Raw genomic sequence first — 19,803 nt, forward strand, 5'->3', positions numbered from 1 at the left:
ATGTTGACAACCAAAAGCCACACCCAGATGCACTTGATGAATATTTCAAGTGAAAACCTTTATTAAGGAGTTGGTCCTCCCTTTCCTGCTATAAAAGCTTTCACTCTTCTTAGAAGGCTAGATGTTGGAACATGGCTGCAGGGATTTGCTCCCATTCAGAAACAAGAGCATCAGTGAGGTCAGGCCAGTGCATGTTGCGCAATGGGCCATTCCAATTTCTCCCAAAGGTGATCAGTGGGGTTCAGGTCAAGCCAGTTAAGTTCTTCCGCACTAGACTTAGTAAACCATTTCTATATAGCTTTGTGGACCCATTCTACTAAAAAAGTTTGTCTAAGGAGATTTCATGGCTGTATCCTTGATTTAATGCATCTTTAAATAATACTGTAGGTGTAGCTGGAAAAGCCAAACTCATTTACAAGAACAGGGTGTCCACATACTTTTGGCCATGTAGTGTATTTGGCATTCGTGTCTGTGCACAAGCCTGAGGACTGCTCTCTTCCTCTTAAGAGCTACTGATCACCTGCTGATTCTCTATCTTTGTGGAAATCTTCTTGCCTGGGGACAGATTAGGGATGCCACTATGAACTAAGCCAGTACAGGTTTCATATAGCAGCAGGGTTTTCTCTTGTTGCTGCTGCCCTTTGCCTCAAACACCTTGTATTGTGGAGAGGTCTCTAAGGCCCCAAGCACACAATCATAATGGGCCCAAAATCAATCGTCAGAGCAGATGGAATTACACTCAAGGACATCATTATCCTCCTCTGAAATGCTGGTTTTGTGAGATAACACAATTGTTCTCACACCATTAATTTTTTTGTGGTTTTAGCCAACACTCTAAAAGACAACTAAAAGCTCAGTGTAATTCCATGGAACCAGTCATGCTAGCTAACATCAAAGAACAACATTTTGGACCGCAAGACCGAAAAAATCATCCTGAGGCTGTTGATATTGTCTGAAGCAGACAATAACACTCATTCAAACTAGGCACTGCTGAGAGTGTGAATTAACAGACCGATTTAGGGAAATTCAATCACACAAAATCGGCAAATTTTAGCATGTGCAAGCTCATATCCAACTACTAGTGCGAGTGGTTTCAGTTCTCGAGGCGGCCTACCTGCAAGGCCACAGGCGTGAGAGCATTCAGACCAAGATGACCAATCAGACAGCTGGCAGTTGACGGGGCACTCGACAACACAGGAAGCGTTCATCTGCCATTTTTTATCAAGTCCAAGCTGAAATAACATAGATGAATACAGTTTGGATTTACAACAATGGAAGCATTACAGCAACACTACACATATACTGTAAACAATATTACCGTACCTCCTCACAAAACTTGAGGTCCACAGATTTGCCATCACTGCGAACACAGTCCAACATGCGTGTCTTGAATCCAACCCCACACACCGCTCGTTCACTCAGCTGACATGTGCTCCAGTCTGGATGTGAAAGATCAATTTCATTTATTAAATCTCTTATTTGAGGTCTAAATCAAGTTTCAAGACAATTGTTTACAAGTCTAAGTCAAGTCTCAAGTCAATTTATTTGTGACAAAAGGGCCAGTCTCAGACTTGAGTTTCCATTTCTCATTCTAAGTGTCTGAAAATGTCCCAACATTTAAGCTGACAGATGATTAGCTGCAATCAGTGTAACAGATCTCTGTGATTCCTTTATCTTTACATGGATCTGGCAGCTAATGCAAATGCTGCAGATAAGATGTGGTCTGTAATTACCTGTAATATTGTAAGAGTAATGGAAACAGTTGGTGTTCATGGTGCATTGTTCCTTCTCTGTTGTTGGAGGACACTGTTTTCCTTCACCAGGCTGACGGATAGGGCTGACAGTCCTCTGCCTTGTACTGTTTGCATTGCATGGCTTAAAAACACAAAGAGAGCCTTCAATGAACAAATGAATGACAGCCTTGCTGAAAAAACAAAACAAAGAACATAAATAAGCCTAATATGGTTTGCTCTTTTAAGCTCGTCTCTCAGCTTGACCAGCTGAAAGTGGCCAAAACCCATCTAAACCAGCCAACAGACCAACCTAAACAAACCATCAAACCAACTTAGCTTGATTTAAAGTCGGCATGCAATCAAAATTGTCCCAGTTTATTTTATTAATGCATGTTTCACATCCATGCATATTTTCTATTTTATTCACATATTAGACCTCGTAAACTTTAATCAAAATATCATGACTTGCTCTTCCAGTGAAATGATTGACTCTGCTCTGCTGATGTATGCAAGTGGTAGTCAGTTTTAACCCTGCCCCTTCAAGACTATAAACAAACCTGCCGTCATAGCAGCTAATGCAGAGATGATCAGGGTATTTTCGTCTGTTTTCCTCAAACTATTGCCAGCTGGCTTGAATTTATATTTCGAGTGAGGAGGAATAACGGCAAATTCGTGGATGTGTTCGAGACATTTCACTCCTGAATTGCTGAGGTGATCTCTAATGAAATCAACACGGATGCCTCTGGAGGTTATTCATATTTTTTAATGCAGGTATCTTGGGATGTACAGCACAAGCAAGTGTTTTTTTTCCCCCTGTACAGTGCATCCGGAAAGTATTCACAGCGCTTCACTTATTCCACATTTTGTTATGTTACAGCCTTATTCCAAAATGGATTAAATTCATTATTTTCCTAAATTCTACAAACAATACCCCATAATGACAATGTGAAAGAAGTTTGTTTGAAATCTTTGCAAATTTATAAAAAAAATTTTTTTTTTTTAAAAAACACACAAAAAAAAACACGTGTACATAAGTATTCACAGCCTTTGCTCAAACTTAAACTTTGTTGAAGCACCTTTGGCACCAATTACAGCCTCAAGTCTTTTTGAATATGATGCTACAAGCTTGGCACACCTATTTTTGGGCAGTTTCTCCCATTCTTCTTTGCAGGACCTCTCAAGCTCCATCAGGTTGGATGGGGAGCGTCGGTGCACAGCCATTTTCAGATCTCTCCAGAGATGTTCAATTGGGTTCAAGTCTGGGCTCTGGCTGGGCCACTCAAGGACATTCACAGAGTTGTCCCGAAGCCACTCCTTTGTTATCTTGGCTGTGTGCTTAGGGTCGTTGTCCTGTTGGAAGATGAACCTTCACCCCAGTCTGAGGTCCAGAGCACTCTGGAGCAGGTTTTCATCACAGATATCTCTGTACATTGCTGCATTCATCTTTCCCCCATTCTTGACTAGTCTCCCAGTTCCTGCCGCTGAAAAACATCCCCACAGCATGATGCTGCCACCACCATGCTTCACTGTAGGGATGGTATTGGCCAGGTGATGAGCGGTGCCTGGTTTCCTCCAGACATGACGCTTGCCATTCAGGTCAAAGAGTTCAATCTTTGTTTCTCATGGTCTGAGAGTCCTTCAGGTGCCTTTTGGCAAACTCCATGCGGGCTGTCATGTGCCTTTTACTGAGGAGTGTCTTCCGTCTTGCCACTCTACCATACAGGCCTGATTGGTGGAGTGCTGCAGAGATGGTTGTTCTTCTGGAAGGTTCTCCTCTCTCCACAGAGAAATGCTGGAGCTCTGTCAGAGTGACCATCGGGTTCTTGGTCACCTCCCTGACTAAGGCCCTTCTCCCCCGATCACTCAGTTTGGCCAGGCGGCCAGCTTTAGGAAGAGTCCTGGTGGTTCCAAACTTCTTCCATTTACGGATGATGGAGGCCACTGTGCTCATTGGGACCTTCAATGCTGCAGAAATTTTTCTGTACCCTTCCCCAGATCTGTGCCTCGATACAATCCTGTCTCGGAGGTCTACAGACAATTCCTTGGACTTCATGGCTTTGTTTGTGCTCTGACATGCACTGTTAACTGTGGGACCTTATATAGACAAGTGTGTGCCTTTCCAAATCATGTCCAATCAACTGAATTTACCACAAGTGGACTCCAATCAATTTGTAGAAACATCTCAAGGATGATCAGTGGAAACAGGATGCACCTGAGCTCAATTTTGAGTGTCATGGCAAAGGCTGTGAATACTTATGTACATGTGATTTTTTTAGTTTTTTCAAACAAACTTCTTTCACATTGTCATTATGGGGTATTGTTTGTAGAATTTTGAGGAAAATAATGAATTTAATCCATTTTGGAATAAGGCTGTAACATAAAAAATGTGGAAAAAGTGAAGCGCTGTGAATACTTACAGGATGCACTGTATATGTAGTGTACTGTGACTCAGAATGTTAAAATGTTGTAATCTTTTACACGCTCGTTTTTCAACAGCTACAGCCTCGACATAAGAAAAGACAGTGATGTGCTTGTGTGTTTATGTTGTCAGTTTGATCATTAGTGTGTTGAGATCACTGCTCAGTTTCACCGATAAAGGGCTCTGGCTTCAGCAGCACGGTGGAAGGGGTGTGTGTTTGTGTCCACTGCAAACTTGCATTCAGATCTGCCTCCATTCCGCTATGCAGTGTCCACTTTTCACAATCCAATCAACAACCGATGGATAAAATCATGTCACCGCCCTACATTTTTTTTCTAATTCAATGAGCAGTTTCACTCAGAAATACGTCGCAGAAAGGAAGTAAAATTGGTTGCAACTTCCATTTCATGCTGACTTTACGATTTATTTATTTTTTCAGCAGTGAAACGAACAACAAAATGAACAATCTATTTAAAAAGGCCATCTTCAATTGTTTGGCATATATGCAGCGGATACATTTTGCTTTCAAATTTTCGTGCTAATTCAGATGTTGGTTGTTCCTTCTGCGGGAAATAAATGCCTCTCTGATGTCAGAACATTCATGTGTAAGATGGTTTAAGCTTTAGCACATTTTCACTGCAGGGATCCCCTCTGTATTCATGGCAATTAGTTCCCTTGCAGTTTGGTGGCAACATGCCTGGGAATCACACTGAAAGAGACATGAGTAACCCTCCCCCTGAGAGAATTCCAAATAATGCCTGTACACAGGCTTATGCCACTGCAAAAAATATTTAAAGCGTAAGCTCACAACCCAACAAAAAGAAGAACCAAACTCCAAGCATCCACCCCCACCATACAAAAAAAAAAAAACTATCCACACCAGTGACTTCCAATTTTTCCTGTATTTACTGACTGCTGGTCCACCGCCGACAAAAAAGATACAATGTTCAATTGGTGCTGTCTGAGCTTGTGAGCTGCTCTGAAAAAATATGCTGTGTGTCAAATCCTCCTCTACAGGAAATGGAAAAAATAGGTGGAAGAGTTCTAGACTCCCACTGGCCAACTAGTATGCACTGAAGTTCCCAGACAACGGTTGGGCATTCACGGGACATGTGCATTGAAAAATGCTGCGTGGAATGTTAAATTAGGGGTAAACTACCCATCGAGATACCCTGGAGGGAAATGTGGTTGTTTACTATATCAAACATTAAATAACATTATAACACTTTACAATATGGTTGTATACAGTATGTTAACATTTGTTAATTCAATAGTTAAAATGAACTTATAAAAAAAAAAAAAACAATACATTTACTGTATTTGTTTATCTTGGTTAATGTTATTTCTATATACAGTATACTAATCCATTTATAACATTAAGTTGTATATGTTAACAATAACTAATGCATTATGAGCTAACACAAACTTATAGCAATAAGCTAAAGTATATTTATTAATTAACATTAATCGAGATTAATTGACACTGTAAAAATCATGATAACTAGTGCATTAACTAATGTTAATGTATATAACCATATTGTAAGGTGTTCCTAATTTCTTTATAAATATTTTTTTTCTTACTAATGGGCATAGACTCCAAGGGCCCCAATCGGTCAGAACACAGTCCTCTGGACAGGGAAGTTTTCTTTCTCTGGCCCCAAGAGGCATTTCCTCTGGATCACAGAGATAGTCCTCTACGGGGTCTGAAGGCCCATCAACAGTGTTCTGCATGCACCTTCATAAAAAGAAACAAGCTTGTGAGCTTATTGTTCATTTAACTATTATGAACTTAGAACTTCTTAACACTATGAAGCTATAATAGTAGCTTTAGTGTTGTTGTTTGTGATACTCCTACCTTACTTTCCTCGTCTGTACACCTTCACCGCAATTCTCCTTCAGATCAACACTGCTGACCTTCCAGACGCTCCACGGCTCAGCCACCCAGACATACTGACTACAGTCGCTCAGACACGGAACCACTTCATACACCTGACAATACACCACAACACTTTCAGCAGGGGCGAAGCAAACATTTTAACTTATTATAACCAGAAACATTATAGGATGATATGGGTAACTTCTATAATTATGAATGAGAGAAATTGCAATGTTGAATATGGCTGCTCTAGGAATAAAAGTCTGGCTTTATAGTTAGAGCCAGTCAACTTTTCAACAGAGGTGTCGCCCATCTGTTTCCTCAAGAATGTGCATGCAAAATAGCTGGATCAGCTTAAAAATATAGTTTTTTATGCAAGATTTGAGCTAAAGAAGTACAATTTATGATACCAATGTTGTCACATTTTATTGCTGATTTGAAATATGTTTTTTTTATTTTTTTTTTTTATTGAAATCTTGACCAGTCGTTTTGGAGATTTTTATTTTTCTCCATTCAAGTACAGTAAATAGGAGCTGTACTTGTATCAATAGAAAATAGCTTAACAGAAGCGTTACAAATATGGCCATCAAGTGACCTGACTAGCCATAAAGGGACTTTGTTATATTATTAATTATAATTTTAACATATAATTTCTTTATATTTACTGGTTGCAAACTGGTTGCTTTTACAATGTGCCCCCTAATTTTCAGATCATTCCTACGTTACAGCATGTCGAGTCGTAAATTTATCAAGATCTTGAATTAATGATTCTTTAAAAAATTAATCAAAATCAACTGAGTCAAGGGAGTGCAAAATTCAAACATTGGTGTGTTTCTGTGTGGTATAAAACTTGAGATTTTTACCTGAGCCTGTGGCAGGATTCCCACCATGATAGGAGAGAAGATGAAAGAGAAAACATAGAGAGCAGAGAAGTTGTTACATGTCATCAGTCATTTAAAGAACCTCAGAGGACAATCTTTTCATGCTGTGTATATTCACACCATTTCAGCCCTCCTTTTTAAAAATCTGATGCAATTCTAAAGCATAGAAGATGCCCGATTGTTTGAACATATTAGTAAACCCCTTACTGTGTTAATTAAAAAAAAAAAAAAACATGTTATTCTGTTTGTTCTTTTAATTGAACATTTATGACACCTTTGCAAGTTTAATGACTCTTATGATAATTAATCATTAAAACAGACAGTGCATATCCAACAGCATTAAATAAATATGACTGGATTCAAAGTTTCTACATACCTGATTCACATGGTCCAGTTTGGGGCAGGGTCTTCCGCCATTATAAGGTTTTTCTCGAAGCCATTTGGATCGTACTTTGACTCCACTGCCACAAGACTTACTGCATCGAGACCAGTTTGACCACTCACTGAGTTTGCAGTCAGATGGGCAGGGGATAATACAAGCTTCCTCAATATAACCTGTGAAAGTAAGATAGAGACAAATGAGGGTTTCTAAAACAGTGTCAGTCAAACCAACATGAGGTTCACATGATGCTGTTATAACAATAGTTACTGGAGTTTGTCTAATACATTTTGACAAGTGAAACAGGGCTGAAGCACAGTGTCTGGGTTTCTGTTGAAGTTTTATTTTACATCACGACTTGCAAAGGTTATGCTTTCATAATGGACATTCTTGGTGGGAAAGCCAAACAGATGGTATGATAAACCGGCTTGAAATAGCTCAAGTAAATATTTTACGAATATTTAAGAGGATTATTCAAACTGTAGGCTGCAGGAGGCCGCAAGTATTCTACATTGGCTATAATGCATTGCTCCTTCAAACCTACAAGCACAACAATATTTGATGCTAAAATGCCATTGGAAGATCACTAATGAAAAACCAATTGCTTTACAGCAGCCTTAATGAGAATTTCAGAAAGACACAAAGAGACACATTTCTGGTTGCTGGTTGCATATAGATGTTAAGGCACAATGTGAGATATCTGATTTGCTTTTAGGCAGATAGTGACATTTGCTGTGACAACCTGTCTATGAACCAATAAGAAGTCATAAATGAATCATTCCTTCTAGGGACAACAAACCTTTTGTTAATGAGAAAATTTTAGAATACAGTGTCTGATTTCAATCACCATTGTGCAATATACACAGTATTTAACCGTCCCATTATGAACATATTCAAGGAGTAAGAGACCTCTACATCAATAACCATGGAAATAATTTTTTCACATACGATTTACAGTATACATGAACAATATATTTTTCATGTTAGATGAAAGTAGGAGTAGATAACTTTGAAAGTCTTCAGCACAAATCGAGTAGGTGCCATTCAAACAGAACACGTTTTTGCATCTGTCTGTGCTTTTTTGTAAATTGTTTTTTTATGTAAACATGCACTAGATGGTCAGTCTTTGACTGTTGCGCTGCGTAATTTTTTTTTTTTTTTTTGCATCTTACACATGAGCGCCATGTTTTTAAGATGCCATGTCAAGTTAAAAAGAACATCAACTTTTAAAAATGTGTCTCGAGACACCTGCGATATTCAGCACCTTTTCTTAACACAAGAACACATTCTGTCTGAACGGCCCCTTATCTCTCTGCCTATTATCATTAGAGGGATCGTTCCAGAGATTTTTGCTAGTGTTGTTCTAAATCAGAAAAAAATAAAAATAAATAATAAAAAAAAATAATAATAAAAAAAAAAATAAATATATATATATATATATATATATATATATATATATATATATATATATATATATATTCCCACACATACTAATACATTTTGGGCTATCTTTTTGCAATTCACAGCCTGTGCCTTTAAATATTAAATTGGACAACTCACAAAAAATGTGCTTAAACAATCCAATGACAACAAACCAAAGGAAAAATTAAATAAAATAAAAAAATCATGTTGTCTTGAATATTTGTATCCATCATGCACTTTTGAATCCTTTGCACTGAATTCTGTTTTGGAAATGTATCTTCTCATAGTTGGATTAAACACAGGCTCGACCCCCCAACAAATCGCCACAGGCAACATGTCAATCTGACAGTCTCACAAACAAGAAACAATGCTTCAAATCGTGAGGAGCACAGAGTCTGATAGGAGCGAGGGGTGTCTCATAAGCAGCAGGAAATGAAAGAGAGGGAGGGGGTAACGCCCTGCCTCTGTCAGCACATCTGCACTCTAGGGATGCTGAGTCTCTGAGTCACTCACAGGCCTCAAGCTGAGAGCGCACAATCCATACGAATGAATTGTGACTCATAAAAAGAGAGGTCTTAACATCACCGAGCTCCCGCATTGCCCAAAACATTCCACATGCTTTGATCTAGCACTGTAGTTTCCCGCAGTTTAATCTGGGGCTCAGAGGAATGGATTGCTAAATGCTCTTTTCTGTATCCCATGCTGTAGAAGATGATGAAAGTTGCCCATACCGAATTAGACAATGAACACTGTTGTGGAGCTCTAATTTTTTGCATTGATTTTTGTATTGAGCATCAGTGGGTGTAAAACATACTTAGCGAGACAAGCTCTTTACTGTCTTAAGTCAAGATAGACTAAGTAAAAGATACATTTTTGAAAACATGCATGCTTCTTTTGTGCGTTGTTTAGTAAAACATATTCTGCAAAAGCCCCAAAACGCTCAAGCTCATATGCATTTCAAATTGGATGAAACTGAGAAAACTGCTTGTAGCTGTTTGTTTGTATTTTCAGTTTGATGCTTGCAGTTAATTGTATCTCTCATTTGTATTACTACATATATTACGGTACAAAAGCCTAAGACCACATTGAAATTCTGGCCTTTTTTTTCTCATTAAAACCTGGAAATAAACACGTTTTAGGATGTTGAGAAAAAGAAAGAAAAGTTTAGAAGTGAAATAAAGGAAAAACAAAATTAATATTCTAGACTAATTGTAGGTCTGATCGATTGTAAGCAAAGTTGGAACATTGACCATGTTAACTATTTTGTACAAAGACCAGATTTCCTTGTCTCCACACAGGATGCTTTTTGGAACATTATCAAATAATGCTGTGATAACACAAATCATCAGGTTTTGCACAAATGTGTGCAGTTCATGTTAGCATTTTCACAATAGAAGCATTTTCACTTGAGGTTTCAGACTTTTGGATCCCACTGTACATTATATTCAAATCACTTATGTGTGTCATTACTGTTAACCCACCATGACTGTTGCAGCGTGACGTCTCTACAAGGCGGTTATCCTGGTCATAGCACACCATGGCTTGATATCGGTAGCCCTGGCCACACTCCTTGATATCACCTTGCACTTTCATACCCAAAAGACCCTCTACACGGCCACCCTCGGGCAGGATGCAGTCGGACCAATTCCCCACCGGCTGGGCGTTGTACTTGTTGCAGGGGCAGTACTGGGTCTCACTCAGAGGGTACATCTGGGTGTTCTTACATTGCTCTCTCTTTTTGCTTTTACCTGAGCACACAATCACATAAATCAGTAAATTTGAGATCAACAAACATTAGAAGACATAATATAATGGATAGTTTACTCAAAAATGAAAAATATGTCACCCATTACTTATAATTTTCTCTTCTCTGTGGAACACAAATGGAGATGTTAAGCAAAATGCCTCAGTCACTATTTACTTTCAATGCATTTTTTGTCCAAACATGGAAACTGAATAATGACTGAGGCTAGCATTCTGCCTAGCATTTCCTTTTGTGTTTAATGGAAGAAAGAAAGTCACATGTGTTTGAAACAACATGAAGGTGAGAAAATTATAACTGATTTTTTTTTTTTTTGGGTGAACAATGCTTTTAATAAAATGGTTCAGTGTTCAGGGAATCTTTCAATCTTTTTTAAGAAAATGGTCAAGAATTAAGTTAAACTTATCCTAATTTAGATTTATCCAAATTAAAATACCTATGCACTCATGTAATCCTTTTGTACAATTGCCAGACTTGAAGCAGGTCTTTTAAAGGGCAATTAGGTCTTTGGCACACACACTGTATTTTTGTAACCTTCTAAATCAGTGACTAAGCGCCTCATGGCACTTTACGCTACAGGTTAAACCCTGTTTCTGGCTCAGGTGAGATTCAGGCACACTCATGTAATTGACAGCATTTAGCAAAACTACTTCAATCATGGAGTGTTGTCCAATCAGGTTAATTGATCACGCAAAAACCTGTCTTGTTTAATCCAGTTTAACCAGGTATTATCTGCACTGGTGAAGTGCTGCTCCATGTGTTTTAAAATAAAGACATTGCCATTCTTTTCAGTGCAAACATGCCTCCTTTCTATGTAAATTCGTTTTATTATAGACTGCACCAGCACCATTTTATCCAGACGAGTGGTGCAGATGAAAATAATGCCAGATAATGTTAGTCTGTTGAATCCATGACAATCAAGCACTCGGAACTGGCCAGCAAGACTGCACCATGCAAATTGCATTTAGCACTAATTCTTAGGCCCTGTCTGCACCATTACCTGATCTACATACTTCTTTAGTGACTTGGGTACTAAATCAATGCAGGCAATGGTGCTCATTCATGTAATTCTCATAAATATATGAGTAATTTCTGAGTAATTTGCGCATAAAATGGACCCTCCAAGTGGATGGGTGCAACAGATGATGAGAATCAAGAAAATAATGAGGGTTTAGGAGACGCTATTGGGCCAGATGATAGTGTGTCTCAGATAGCAGAAAAGGCCCCTATTCAAAAAGAAGTCACTGCTAAGGCCCCCAGCATTGTCTCTAGTAAGAGCAGCAAAGCCTCCAGTACATCAGCAGCTTACTTGCAAGCTGAAGCAGAGCGTGCTCTCTGAAGGTAAAAGCAAAAGCTCTTGAACAGAAGAACGCTCTTGACATGGAGGAGGCCTGTTTGAAAGCAAAAAAGGAAAAGCTTGCTTTAAATGTTGAGCTGGCCGCAGCTGATGTAAAGGTGAAAATTCTCAAATCTGCATCAATAACAAAATATCAAAAAAGTGTCTCAAATGTAGATTCTACTGGTTTGTTTGACTCTGAGTCTAACACATCTACTGATTACATTCTTCCTGCTGTTACTCCAGCAAAACATATAGCTCAAGCATTGACAAAATTGTCAGACAAAAGAGTAAGTCCACGTCATCTTACAAAACACCTGATTAAAACAGACGTAGAGTTCACTCAAACAACAAGAAATCAAGATGGAGTTGGCTCTGCTAATCTGGAAAATAATGCTCTTGTAGATGTTATGAGAAAACAAAACGAAATCACTGAAATGTTGGTCAGGCAACAACAATTATCTCTTCTTCCAACGAGGGAGATTCCCGTTTTTGATGGCAACCCACTTTAGTATACAGCATTTATAAAGGCCTTTGAACAAAGCATTGAAAGCAAAACAGTCAATATGCAAGACAGATTTTATTATCTCGAACAATTTACTTCAGGGCAACCTAAACATCTCGTGCGTAGCTGTCTGCACATGGATCCCTGTACAGGTTATGAAGAAGCAAAGAAACAATTGGAATGGATTTTTGGAAATAATGTTAAAATAGCATCTGCATTCACTGATAAAGCTTTTAATTGGCCTGGTATAAGAGCAGAAGATGGGCCTGCTCTGAGATCTTATGCACTTTTCCTAAGAAGCTGCTTCAATATAATGCAGGAGGTCGGTTATGGTGAAGACCTGGAAAACGCAGCAAATATGAAACTTATTGTATCTAAGCTGCCCTTTAAACTGCATGATAAATGGAGAGCCGTTGCCTGCAACATACAAGAAACCGGCAAACAAAAACCAAAGTTTAAAGATCTCCTCGAGTTTATTGAAAGGCAAGCACGAGTCGTACTTGATCCAGTTTTTGGAGAAATTCAAAGTCCAGCAGATAATAAAAGACTTCTTAAACCAAAACCAACAACCTTAAAACCCAACATCAAACCGGTCAGCAGGGGGAGCAGTTTTGCCACAGCAATCACGACAGAATTGGAACAATCAAATAATACAACTAAACTGAACCTCAAAGAAAGACCAAAGAATACCTTCTCAGTTGCTGTAAAAAAATCTTGTATATTTTGTTGTAAAGACCACACACTGGAGGTCTGCAACATGTTCAAAAGGAAATCCAACAAAGAAAAGGTGGAGTTCATGAAAGTCAATGGAATGTGCTTTGGGTGCTTAGGAAAAGGGCACATGAGCAGCAATTGTCAAAGGCGTTTGTCATGTCAGATTTGTAGCAAAAATAATCCAACAGTACTTCATATTGATAGAAAAGAGAATCAAGAGCATTCAAATGAATCTCAAGCTAGCAAGTTTGAATTAAAAGAGTAATCAATGTCAAGTGCTTTAGTCTCCATGGATACTGGGATTCACATTGGGGCCGGCTCTAAAGACTGTGCACTCGCTATAGTCCCAGTAAAAGTAAAGTTGAAAAATGGAAATAAATTTATACAGACTTATGCCTTTCTCTATCCAGGCAGCTCTGCAACATTTTGCACTGAATTACTGATGAGAGAATTGAATGCTACTGTATGAAAGATGGAAATACTTTTGAAATAATGGGTCAGGAGAAACCAGTTACTAATTACAAAATCTCTGGACTTGAAGTAGCGGCTTTGCAGGGAAATACTTACCTGGCATTACCAGATGTTTTCACTCAAAGAGGAATCCCAGTCACTAAAGACAACATTTCCAAAATGGAGGACATAAAAATGTGGTCTTACCTGAAGGATGTTGATTTAACCTCAATAGATGCAAGCATTGTGCTGCTTATTGGTGTGAATGCTCCAAAAGCTTTGGAGCCTTGGAGAATAATTAATAGTGAGGGTAATGGACCTTACGCTGTAAAAACACTCCTTGGTTGGTTTATTAATGGCCCACTGAGCCTCGATATAGATGGTGACGGGTGGGATGCTTCAACAGCTCAAGTTAACCAAATATCCATTGGTAGCCTGGAAGAGCTGTTAATCAGACAATATAACCAAGACTTTGCAGAACAGCAATATGAACAAAGGGAAATGTCTGTGGAAGACAAGCAGTTTATAGAAATAGTGTCATCTTCACCCACTCATAAAGATGGTCATTACAGTTTGAAATTGCCATTTCGTAATGCTAAGGTCAACATGCCCAATAACAAGCGCATAGCCCGGCAAAGAGCACAACACCTTTCAAAAAAGGTTTCAGAGAGACCCGTCATTCTACAAAGAATACAAAGATTTTATGAATGATGTGCTTACAAGAGAATATGCAGAAATCATACCTCAGGATGAGTTGGATCCAGTGAGTGTAAAAGTGTGGTACATACCACACCATGGAGTTTATCACCCTCATAAAGGGATGCTATGTGTGGTGTTTGACTGTGCAGCCACATTTGGTGGAACCTCTTTAAACCAAGAACTCTTGCAAGGTCGAGATTTAACAAACACACTTATAGGTGTGTTACTTCGTTTCCGTCAAGGCCCAATTGCATTTATGACCGATATTGAAGGGATGTTCCATCAGGTGAGAGTGGCAAATAGGATGTCAATTTTTTGCGGTTTCTTTGGTGGCCAGATGGGAATATCAATGAAGATCTTGTGGAATACTGAATGCTTGTACACATCTTTGGGGCTGTGTCATCCCCAAGCTGTGCCACATTTGCTCTTTTGAAGACAGCAGAGGATAATCAAAAGGATTATGCAGCCGATGTTATAAACACAATCAAACAAACTTTCTATGTAGATGACTGCTTAAAATCTGTTAACACAGAGGAACAAGCAACATCCCTCTATCGGCAGCTAACAGAGGTGTGTGCCAAAGGGGGCTTTAGACTCAATAAATGGATAAATAATGAACGCTCTATTTTATCTGCTATCCCTAAAGAGAACAGAGCCAAGGGTGTGAAGAAACTGGACCTCAGTGTAGACCAACTGCCCATGGAGATGGCCCTAGGTGTTCAATGGAACATGGAAAGTGACACATTCATCTTCAGCATTGAAATAAAGCCCCATTCTACAACAAGACGTGGCATACTATCCATCGTTAGTTCTCTTTATGATCCCTTGGGTATTGCAGCACCAGTCATTCTTCCTGCTAAGCAAATTCTGCAGGAAATGTGCAAAATAAAGTTAGGTTAGGATGAGAGCGTTCCATTGTACTTGGCTCTAAGGTGGAAGAGATGGTTAGATGACTTGAATCTATTGAATATGTTCAATGTAAACTGGTGCTTCATTCCCAAAAGTTTTGGAGAATTAACATCAGCAGAGTTGCACCATTTTTGCGATGCTAGTGAGGCTAGTATTGGTGCTGTGTCGTACCTGCGAGTATCTAATAGCAACAATGAACATCACACTACATTCCTCATGGGAAAATCCAAGGTAGCACCGCTGAAACAAACAACAATACCTAGGCTGGAACTCGCTGCTGCTGTCTTAGCCGTCCATCTGGACAAAGTGCTGGAAACCAAACTACAGTTTCAGTTGAAGGAATCCACCTTCTGGTCAGACAGCACAACTGTTTTAAGGTATATCAGAAATACTACAAAGAGATTCAAAACATTTGTGGCAAACAGAGTGTCTTTCATTCAGTCCCACTCAATAGTAACATATTGGAAACATATCAGTTCCAAGCTAAATCCTGCAGATGCAGCCTCACGAGGCATGAGGACTGATGTCCTTCTTAAGTCTAAAGCCTGGGTTAATGGCCCTGACTTTCTTTCCCAATCACAGTCTCAGTGGCCAGGAACCGCAGAAGTAAGAGTGATTCAGGATGATGATCCAGAAGTGAGAAATTACATTAATACCAATGCCATTATGGTAAAGCAAGATGAATGTCCCACAAGCAAACTCCTGAACTATTTTTCCAAATGGACAAGCCTCAAAAGAACAGTGGCATGGATATTGAGATTCATAAAAATTCCTCAACAGCAGAAAGAAGAACAAAAAAGGGGTGTAGGACTTTCTTGTTAAGGGCAAAAATGTCTGGCAAAATGAAAGTGTGTGATGTAGTCACCTGCAACATTAGGACTTTCTGTTGAGGATTTGTTTCAAGCAGAGAACGCAATAGTGCACTTTGTGCAGAGACAGTTCTTCAAAGAGGACACTGCAGAGCTGTGCAAAGGTAATGTAAAGAAATCAAGTAATTTGTACAAACTTGACACAGTGATGTAGATGGAGTATTAAGAGTTGGTGGTACGCTTAGTAAGGCAGCCTTACCTACAGAAACAAAAAACCCAGCAATTATGCCCAAAGTCAGTCATGTGTCAAAGCTCATTCTGTGGCATGTGCATGAAAAGGTTGGTCACAGAGGAAGAAATCACATGTTGTCAACTCTGCGCCGACAATATTGGATACCACATGCTAATGCTGCATGCAGAAAAGTAATCAAGGAATGCATAGTCTGCCAGCGACTCTTCCAAAAGACAGGTGAGCAAACAATGTCTGATCTTCCTGTTGACAGGATCTCTGCTGACCTTCCTCCCTTTACACACACTGGAATGGATTACTTAGGGCCAATCGAAGTTAAAAGAGGATGGAATATTGTGAAAAGATATGGTGTCATTTTTACCTGCTTATCATGTCATGCAATACACCTAGAAGTGGCCCATACTCTTGACACTGATTCCTGCATAAATGCAGCTAGAAGGTTCATATGTCGAAGAGGCCAAGTCAAAGACTAAACTTTGTTAGTAATAATCGTGAATTGAAACAAGCTTTGAAAGAACTGAATTGAAGTATAATCCAAAGCTCTCTTACACAGGATGGAATAAAATAGACTTTTAACCCACCTCATGCATCCCATCACAGTGGCATCTGGGAGTGCTTGGTACAGGAGGTCAAGAGGGTGCTTTGTTTGGTGGTAATGCAGCAAGTACTGGATGATGAATCCCTGCTCCCTGTTTTCTGCGAGGTGGAGGCCATTTTGAATAACCATCCAATTACACCATCTTCGGAGGATCCAAACGACCTTGAGGCATTGACCCCAAACCATATCCTTCAACTAAGAGCCAACCCTGTTTTACCTCCAGGATTGTTCAAAAAGGAAGACCTCTACATATGTAGACGCTGAAAGCAGGTGCAGTACATAGTGGACCTATTTTGGAAAAGATGGATAAAAGAGTATCTTGTGTTGATGCAGGAGTGTCAAAAGTGGAATAAAGCATGGTGAAATTTGGTGATAAGGGATTTAGTGCTCATAATGGATGAAACTGTTCCCAGAAGTTCAAGGCACTTGGGGCGTGTAACAAGGACATTTGCAGACTTCAAAGGATTAGTACGACGTGTATGTGAGAAGACACATACAAGTGAGCTGGAGAGGCCAATTAACAAGCACTGTCTTCTACAAGAAGCAGTATAAACTGATTCAGAATTCTTCCCTCTTTTGGAGTCAAGAAGTTTGCTCTTCACATACACTGACAAGCACCTCACTATCTCATAACTTACATTGTCATATCAAAGAATTCGCATTACACCCCACACATCCCCCTCTTTTACCTTAAAAAAAAAAAAAGAAAGAAAGAATACGTGGACGTTGAATGGACTTTTTCCTTTGATCTTACTTTGAATGTAAAAAAAAAAAAAACAAAAAAAAAAAACAATAATGTATTACAAGGAACTTTGAACTCCAAATAATGTATTATCATGTATATCAATGAACGATTTTTTGATCACTTAGGGTTATGAGGGATCACTGATGAAATATTGTTATAATTGGTTGTAAGACAACAATTAGGGGCCAGTATGTTGTAGCCAATTGTAAAGCAATTATAGTTTATTATTTTTGTTTAATTTGATTGTGTTATGTTGTGTGTCACGTGGACGAAAAGTATATATGTCACAGGAGGCGGGAACTTGAAGACTTGGGGTGGTGCAAATACGATTTTTGACCACTTCATATAACTATTTCGTTTGGAAAACCTTTCTTTAAAGTGGATTTTGTTTTGAATTAATTTTACCTTTATTTACACCAATGTATCTGTCATACCTTTTCGCTGGATTTAATAAAAGAAGCACATGTATAACAGCATCTAAGTGGAATTGAAGTGCGTACAACAACCCACAGCCAAGCTTCCACGGCCAAAATTGGATGGCCTGTACAGGTGATCTTACATACTTCTTTAGTGACTCGGGTACTAAATCAATGCAGACAATGGTGCTCATTCATGTAACTCTTGTAAATATATGAGTAAATTCTGAGTAATTTGAGCATAAAATTAATCAGTTCCCGAAAACTTTCCACAAATGCCTGTACACCTGAGATTTTTTAGTTAAATTCGTGCATGATAGTGAATTCAAAATATTTATAAATATGGGCCATGTGCATGTTCATTCACAATTATCATAATCCACACCCACAAAAATGCCTTATAAGGAAGTCCTCAGACATGCCAGTAATTGTGGATAGGGATATGAGGAACAATAATGAAAGGGATTTAAAATGAAGTGCATTCAAATCACAAAATTTTGATTTAACAAAGACGCTGCGTGGTCACAAAGAAAGTGAAGATAACTGCAATTGCATGTTTTTGTTGTCATCTGAGGTTCTTTTGTGAATCAAACAATCCAAGAGGTCAAAACAAATGTGTAAACAATGTTCAGTTCAATTGATGGTAACAGTGATATTTCCCTTGCAACTGGAAGTATCTTTAGAGAAATTAATAAAATGCCTTAAGAAGGTCTTTGACCGAAAATTTTGTAAGCTAATAAATATTTGCAAGTAAAACAGAGTGAGAGTTTTTTCTATTTTTTTTTCCCTGTTGTATTGTGTACTACGCACCTGCCAGAAACATGTTTATTTATAGGTTTAAAGCATTAACATTGACCATACACTAACAACTAAACGCAATTTATCGATGACTACACAGAATTATGAATCCTAAATTATAGAGCTCATATTAAATAAAGAAACTGCCCAACCAGTCACCTTAAAGGGCATTCATTTTTTCAGGAAAATCAGACAAAAACCACATCTTTCCGTGAACTTTTTTTACACAGTTAATTCTTAGTGTATTTCCCCATATACCATAACTAAGTTCCATTAAAAGAAAAGTGGGTGAGAACAACCTGTTTGTGCATTTATTTAGTCACTTAGGCAGAGACACATTTGCATCAGCAAGTTATCATTACACCAGCTGATTCATATAGAAGCAGCACTTACCAACAAGCATCCTTTTCCTGGTTCTAACGCCCACACAATCAGCAGCACAGGATGAGAATTTGGACCAGTTAGTCAGCTGGCAGTCATTCTGGCATGGAAGCTGACAGTATTGAGTGAGTTGAGGCATAGGACCAGCAAACTTGAGACAGGCTGAAACATCTACTGGTCCACCATCCAACTTCTTACAGGAGACAGCTATGAGATAGAAGAGATATCACAAACTGATAGGCATGCATAATACAAGATAACTAACAAAAGAGATAACTATGACACATTACACGATCGACAGCATATGAACACCCAGGCTAATAAAGAAGTTTGCCAAGGCCCTTTAATTTCTGTGAAGACAAATCTTAATGCTAGGGCATAGAATGAAATTCTAGAAATATATATATATATATATTTAAAAGGCAAAGACAAAAGGCAAAACAAAACAGAAAAGCAAAGCACAACAACAAAACAAAACTATACTGAGAGTAAGCCAACTGTAAAGAAAACTCTGCTTGTCTCTGTGCAACACTGATAAAGATCAACCCACTTTCACCTGCAAAGCCACAAATATTGAATAAAGATTAGCATCTTGTAATGGATTACACTAGTAGACGGTTAAATGCCTATTGACTCGGGAACCAGAACGGATCCAAACATATATGGTGAAAGCCATTGTATTGGATTTCTTCTTCTACCATGTCTGTGTATTGCAGGATAC

The 19,803-nt window shown here is 38.7% G+C and overlaps 1 protein-coding gene across 1 annotated transcript in view; it reads right to left on the minus strand.

Annotated features, from left to right (window-relative positions):
- The window catches only part of LOC127420834 (thrombospondin type-1 domain-containing protein 7A-like), a 228,482-nt gene that overhangs the window by 34,582 nt on the left and 174,097 nt on the right, over positions 1 to 19,803 (minus strand). Inside the window, exons 12-19 of the mRNA XM_051663396.1 lie at positions 19,095 to 19,289; positions 10,192 to 10,458; positions 7,286 to 7,464; positions 6,008 to 6,141; positions 5,734 to 5,887; positions 1,734 to 1,875; positions 1,324 to 1,439; positions 1,115 to 1,232 (exon numbers count right to left, since the gene is read on the minus strand). Coding sequence (XP_051519356.1) covers positions 1,115 to 1,232; positions 1,324 to 1,439; positions 1,734 to 1,875; positions 5,734 to 5,887; positions 6,008 to 6,141; positions 7,286 to 7,464; positions 10,192 to 10,458; positions 19,095 to 19,289 — 1,305 coding nt within the window. The remainder of the gene's footprint in view (positions 1 to 1,114; positions 1,233 to 1,323; positions 1,440 to 1,733; positions 1,876 to 5,733; positions 5,888 to 6,007; positions 6,142 to 7,285; positions 7,465 to 10,191; positions 10,459 to 19,094; positions 19,290 to 19,803) is intronic.

Source organism: Myxocyprinus asiaticus, chromosome 30 (genome assembly GCF_019703515.2).
Source record: "Myxocyprinus asiaticus isolate MX2 ecotype Aquarium Trade chromosome 30, UBuf_Myxa_2, whole genome shotgun sequence".
Taxonomy (NCBI): Eukaryota; Metazoa; Chordata; class Actinopteri; order Cypriniformes; family Catostomidae; genus Myxocyprinus; species Myxocyprinus asiaticus.